The sequence below is a fragment of the Triticum urartu genome, unplaced genomic scaffold, assembly GCF_003073215.2.
Source record: "Triticum urartu cultivar G1812 unplaced genomic scaffold, Tu2.1 TuUngrouped_contig_5502, whole genome shotgun sequence".
NCBI classification, from domain to species: Eukaryota; Viridiplantae; Streptophyta; class Magnoliopsida; order Poales; family Poaceae; genus Triticum; species Triticum urartu.
Window position 1 is genome coordinate 1 of NW_024116183.1, and position 6,365 is coordinate 6,365.

General features: G+C 45.8%; 1 protein-coding gene across 1 annotated transcript; it reads left to right on the forward strand.

Moving 5' to 3' along the window:
- Nucleotides 1-227: 227 nt before the first annotated feature.
- Nucleotides 228-4,189, forward strand: LOC125529305 (alpha-galactosidase-like). The gene is made up of 15 exons (XM_048693720.1): nucleotides 228-455; nucleotides 1,188-1,246; nucleotides 1,668-1,724; nucleotides 1,835-1,869; nucleotides 2,113-2,216; nucleotides 2,369-2,444; nucleotides 2,548-2,606; nucleotides 2,700-2,765; nucleotides 2,852-2,938; nucleotides 3,029-3,093; nucleotides 3,194-3,276; nucleotides 3,374-3,464; nucleotides 3,550-3,599; nucleotides 3,680-3,820; nucleotides 3,918-4,189. Exons 1-15 carry the CDS (start codon nucleotides 304-306, stop codon nucleotides 3,999-4,001), a joined length of 1,209 nt encoding a protein of 402 aa, XP_048549677.1. The 5' UTR covers nucleotides 228-303; the 3' UTR covers nucleotides 4,002-4,189.
- Nucleotides 4,190-6,365: the final 2,176 nt, after the last annotated feature.

Consider the following 6,365-nt stretch of genomic DNA (forward strand, 5'->3'; position numbering starts at 1 on the left):
AAAGAAAAGATCTTGTAGATGCTCTCATTGACGAACCCAGTGGAGGCAAACCCGGTGACACAAGTCTAGCCACGGGAGTGTATGGACAGAACAACAAAAAATCAAAATAAAATCAGAAGAAAATAAATGGTACTACATTAATTTCTTGAAAGCTGCGGTCCCGCACTCCCCTGCGCGCGGCCCTATATAAAGGCCCCCGTCATACGCATCTCCAACAGTCACTCGCCGGCACCACCAGTACCAACCCCACCCACCCCACCTCCTCGGCTCACTCGGCACCAGAAGCAAAGCAGCTAGGTAGCCATGGTGCACGCCTCGAGCCCGTCGTTGTTGCTCGTGCTGCTCGTCGCGGTGGTGGCGGGGGGAGGAGCCAGATTGCCCGTGGATGCGGCCCGGAACGCAACGTTGGGCGAGCTCCGCGTCAAGAACGGCCTCGGCAGGACCCCGCAGATGGGGTACATTCATGCTGCCATCCAACTGCTCTTGTCTCCTCTTTGTATTTTCTGCTTCCCTCGTCCAGTCATAGATCTAAAGATTATTTTCCTTTCCCAGCATTTATATTGGAACCAACATGTGTCCACTCCAGAGTTTGCATAGATCTACAACGTGTTTCGTTTGTGGGATTTAGAGGCGGGGAATGGGAGTTGAGGGGTGAGGAGATTTAAAATCTATTGGTCGATTAATTAGAAGAAATGTGAATTTAATTCGGAAGGACAAATGGGAGTTGAGAGGGACAATTCCCACCATTCTGTTCCTATGGGATACCCTGTTAATTCGTGGGTAGAGCTCAACCTCAACTAATTCTCAACTTATACCAAACAAAGAAATAGGAGTAAAAATCTAATTTCCATGTCTAATCCTGATATAAGTTCCCTTGTGCAAACTCCTATTCCCCTACCCAATGGTTACTAAACAGCTGGCTGCTAGTGTTTATATTAACTCATTGATTCAGCAGTGTTCAGTGTTCATTACTATATCGATGAGTGACTTCATCAATAATGCAAAATCTACAGTGATCTTGAAAGCAAAAGAAAACAGCCATTTTTTTCTGAAGACGAGCCTCGCCATGAGTCGTGATTTTCCTTTTGACCTATACAGCTATACTTCGTCATAGGTCGCCATTTTCTATTCTACTCCAGTTTAATCTGATCTGATCCTGACTCATGATGAAACATTTCGTGTATTAGGTGGAACAGCTGGAACCACTTCTACTGCGGGATCAGCGAGGGAGTCATCAGGGAGACAGGTAAGGCCTGGACACCGCCTCCTTCCTTCCTTGTACCACTTTGTTTTCAAAACGGGAAAACCCCGGCCTCTGCATCATCAGGATGCACACATCTATCTTTATTAAATAAAAAAGGTCTCAAAAGTAGATTGTCTCAACTAACACAGCAAAAACTAAAAGAAAACATCACAACCGGTGTGTATAATAGAAAGATTACATAACTTAATAATGTAATCTATTAGTGACATGCTAGCCAAACCGGTTGAATAACGCCTGTGCAACCATCTCCAAACAGTTGAACCCAACCCCCCGTTTCAAGCCTCAAATCCTATATCTTGCCTGTATATGGATCTCCTTATACCTGCAATTCTGAACCTCCCTTTCACTTCTTCAATGCACATTCGGCCCAATCACTAGCTAATTTTGCGGTGCTTTCCTTCAGCTGATGCATTAATCAACACTGGTTTGGCGAAATTGGGCTACAAATATGTTAACATCGGTATGGATTGCTCTCTGGACCATATTTCCCATGACATGTTGGACACAAGTACTAGAATATTTTTAGCAGAATATTGTTTACTCAAATATGTTTTCCATCTCTTGTTTCAGATGATTGCTGGGCAGAATTAAACAGGGATTACCAGGTAAGGAGATAAACTTGAGCATTTCTAACCATCCCTATCATTTTCAGTATAGTGCAACGTATTGCAGAATTATGTTTTTAATACAATTCAACAAATCCATCTAAACATTAGTAAAAAACAATTGCTTGTCCATACTAGTTTGAAGATAATATTAAACGTTTTAGAACCAGAAGATTAGTTATATGTATACCATTTTTATTTTATTTCTGTGAGTACTGATAACGTGGTATCATGATTTCTCAGGGTAACATGGTTCCAAATAAAAGAACATTCCCCTCTGGCATCAAGGCGCTTGCAGATTATGTGCACGCGAAAGGGTTGAAGCTCGGCATCTACAGTGATGCTGGGTATGCTAGCTATCCAATTCATCATAAAAGTAACACTAATTTGTTCTTACAGTGTAGCAACTAAACTCTTCATTGGCCCAAGAAAACTAGAATTTGTAAATATGATAAAATGGCAATGCACTAAACTAACTGGCACCATGCATGTATTGCAGGACACAAACATGCAGTAACAAAATGCCAGGATCACTCGATCACGAAGAGCAAGATGTCAAGACGTTTGCGTCTTGGGTATTACCCCTTATATATAATTACTTACCTGATGGCTCATGCCAAACCAACACTGACACCAGAAACCCTGATGTTCTTGTAATTCTTGCCTTCTTGTCTCCAGGGAGTTGATTATCTGAAGTACGACAACTGCAACGATGCTGGCAGGAACGTCAAGGAAAGGTACGGAGACAATACCTAGAACTGCGTGCGGCATGAACAGTGCAATGTTTCTTATGTCTTAGTTTGTGAAGTAATTTGCCATGGTTGATGCAGATACACTAGGATGAGCAACGCCATGAAGAAATACGGGAAGAACATCTTCTTCTCACTCTGCGAATGGTGAGTCTGCTTGTCATAACATTTTAGGATGGAAAGGATAAACGTCAAGCATTGGTCATTCACTCTTCTGCGTTTTTGCTGTTTAGGGGAGTCGAAAACCCTGCTACATGGGCACGTGGCATGGGTGGTAATAGTTGGAGGACAACCGGCGACATTGCTGACAACTGGGACAGGTGCTGCCTAATTGATCAACTCAGGGATTTTGGTCAAGTACAGCTATACTAGAATTAGCAGGACTGATCATTGTTATCTTTTTACTTCAGCATGACATCACGCGCAGACCAGAATGACAGATGGGCCTCCTACGCTGGACCTGGTGGATGGAACGGTAAGTGTTTCAGAGGAATCTGTCCCAGTATTATTGTTGATTGCCTAACGATTTGTTAGCTTGGAACTGATCGATAGACAATGTTCTCCTCCGATATCAGATCCTGATATGCTTGAAGTTGGAAATGGCGGGATGTCTGAAGCTGAGTACCGCTCGCACTTCAGCATCTGGGCACTTGCAAAGGTATTACCCATTTTGTCCCATGTATGAGTACTGTTGTTTCGATTCTCAAAAAGGAATTCTGCATTTCCTCACCGCAACCTGCCTCTGAGTTGTGTAGGCTCCTCTTCTTCTTGGGTGCGACGTGCGCTCGATGAGCCCGCAGACAAAGAACATAATCAGCAATACGGAGGTCATCGCTGTCAACCAAGGCAAGCATTCTCTTACACGTATTTGCGCATGATACCTTCTTCATATGGGATTTTCAGTGTACTCATATTACAGTTGTATGAACAGATAGACTTGGCGTGCAGGGAAAGAAGGTGCAATCCGATGGTGGTTTGGAGGTATTGCTCAATTCAAATATCTTAGTAGTGGCTTCCATGATGAGATTTCTGAAACTGAAACTGGGGAGATAATTTTCTAGGTTTGGGCCGGACCACTCAGCGGCAACAGAAAGGTGGTGGTTCTATGGAATAGGCAGGGGCACCAAGCAACCATCACCACACACTGGTCAAAAGTCGGGCTTCCGGTATCCGCGGCTGTCACCGCTCGCGATCTATGGGCGGTAAGCTTGCTTTCTTCAGAACTCAGTGCTTATCCTTGACAATCCACTACACATTCCAGTGTTTCATCATCACAAAAACTTCCGTCTTGTGGCACAGCACTCGTCATTCTCCGCTCAGGGGCAGCTATCTGCATCAGTGGCGCCTCATGACTGCAAGATGTACATCCTGACACCAAAGTAAATGTAGACAAAAGCATAGCAACTCGATCGATTTGGTTATATGACGTTTGAAATCAGCTACAACAGTATGTAAAGTGCTGTGAAAATGTCGGTGCGTTTGTTTCTGTAGTTGCAAGTTGTAATGGAAGTTGCAGCAATAAAAAATGGGTTCCGTAGCACTATCTTCTACAATGGGGTTTCTCCCTGGAATTCTTGTTTTCAGCCAACCAAACGTATATTACTGCATGACAGCAAAAGGGCTGTTGCTATATGAACTGAGAAAAAAAATCATTTTTCTTGCGTGAAACCTTTAGAGCTTTTGCCTTTTATTCAACAAAAGCGTTCCTAGGACAGTCAACCAAGAGGGTGCTGCAGGAACGGAAGCTGTGAATCAGTGTCCAAAATGCTTTGCACAAAGATGGGCCGGTAAATTTGCGGATCTAGTTACATGTTGAATTACAAAGTGGGTACAACGTAAAGTTAGCTCCCTGATTTTCAGCAAGGCTGGGTGCCACAACAGAGGGTTCATTGTGGCGAGAATTCCAAAGGTTGACCAAAGCTAAACAGTCGGTCTCCATTATGACATGAGTTGATCTCTCAGATTTGCAAAAAGAACACCTTCTTGAAGTGACAATGTCTCTATGATGAGGGGATCAGTCACCCCTGCATGTGGTTTGCTCCAACCACCCAGCAAGCCTCTCGATGAGCAAGGAACACAGCCAGTCCCTCCTCAGAACCGTGACTAATAGCACCATCTACATTGATCTTTAAGGAAGGCGCATGAGCGTGCTCCAACCATGTTCGGGTAACACATTCCCCTGCTGCTTCGGTATGTCCAGAAGCAGCAGGTCTTCTTTGATCCTTCTTACAGATGCATCTGGTTCCAACTTCTCTTGATCTTGTCCACATCTATCCCTTGACCTCCATAGCGCCCACATAACATAGAAATATTTTGCTCTCACCCCGTCACCCGATCTGACCGGGGATCACATATTAAAACATTGCGAGCCCACACGTGTTAGGATGCAGTCTTGCTAGCTTGAAACTGAACCAACTTTGAGCTTCATCCCAAAATATTTTTGCAAGTAAGCAGTGGACTAGTGCATTTACTAGGTCTTTCTTCATAAAAATACAAACATTGCATCTATCACTCTCCTTTCTATGGCTGCGTTTTGGAGCTTCATCTGGGAAAAATACCAATTAGTACACAGTGGCAGCTTCTTCCCTTCTCCGGTGGCAGCTCTCTTCCGCTTCTTCTTTGTCATGGCGGTGGGCGGATCTTGGCTCGAGGCACGAGCTCTCTCCTTCCTATTGGTCTTGCCCATGATAACGGCGGCGCTAAAGGATCAAGGATTGCGTGGGTGAATCGCGAGAAACTGGCGACGGCGGCACAAGCAAAGAAACCAGAGGCGGAGGGTTGAAATGGAGAAGACGAGGCAATTTTTCCTTCTTATAAGCCGTCCTGAAACCAAACGGGCGGACATCACGATGTGACACGTGTGGCGTGTTTTGTTCGTGTCCTCGTCCGAACATGCCTGGCCTGAAGCCATCCTGGAACTTGCCTGCACATTGTTTGGTTTGTATCCTGATGAAGAAAAAGGTGCTAGCCTGGTGAAAAGTTGCTGGCCTTGCTTAGCCTGGCCCAGGCAATTGAAACCGGACGCCTGGGTTCAGTAACCACAGCTGCTTGGGTCAAATAAAGCGATTTTCAGTACAGTTGTCAGATACTAGTACACATCATCTGTGTAACACTTTCTTCAGGCCATGTCCTCAGCCAAACACCATCTACCCAGGCGTGCCTGACCAGGCAAAAATGGACAGATATCCAGGCTGCTCCCAGGCTGGACTTTTTGCCAGGCACAACGCCCAGGGATCGATCCAAACTAGCCCGTGCTCCACGTCTCCTGCGGTTTCCCGCTCCGCGAAGCACGAGCACGCGAATTCCAGAGTTATCATCATGATGAAGCACCATCAGCGGAGTCCACCCAATGGCTTCCCAAAAGGCATCGGCTAAGTTGGAAGGACTCATCTGCGATGCTTCGATCCTTAGGAAGCCTAACAACAAACCCCTCGCCACAGGTTGCCCGTCACAGGGCCTCGCTAGCGGCCGGACTCCCCGAAGGGCATATTGAAGACCGAGCACTATGAAGGGAAGGGCCGACCGAAAATCTCGAAGACCAAGTTCTGCAACATCCGACGCGCTCAAGGGCTACTAATGGGGTCATACAGTGGGGGTGGCTCGCCAGCAAGGAGCCTGACGGTAGGCCCACAAGGCCAACCATATACCCAACGACAGAAGGGAGCCCGGAGGAAGGGATATATATATCTCTGGATCATCTTGGTCGCAAAGATGATCACGGCGGTGACCTAGATCGCACCTCCCATT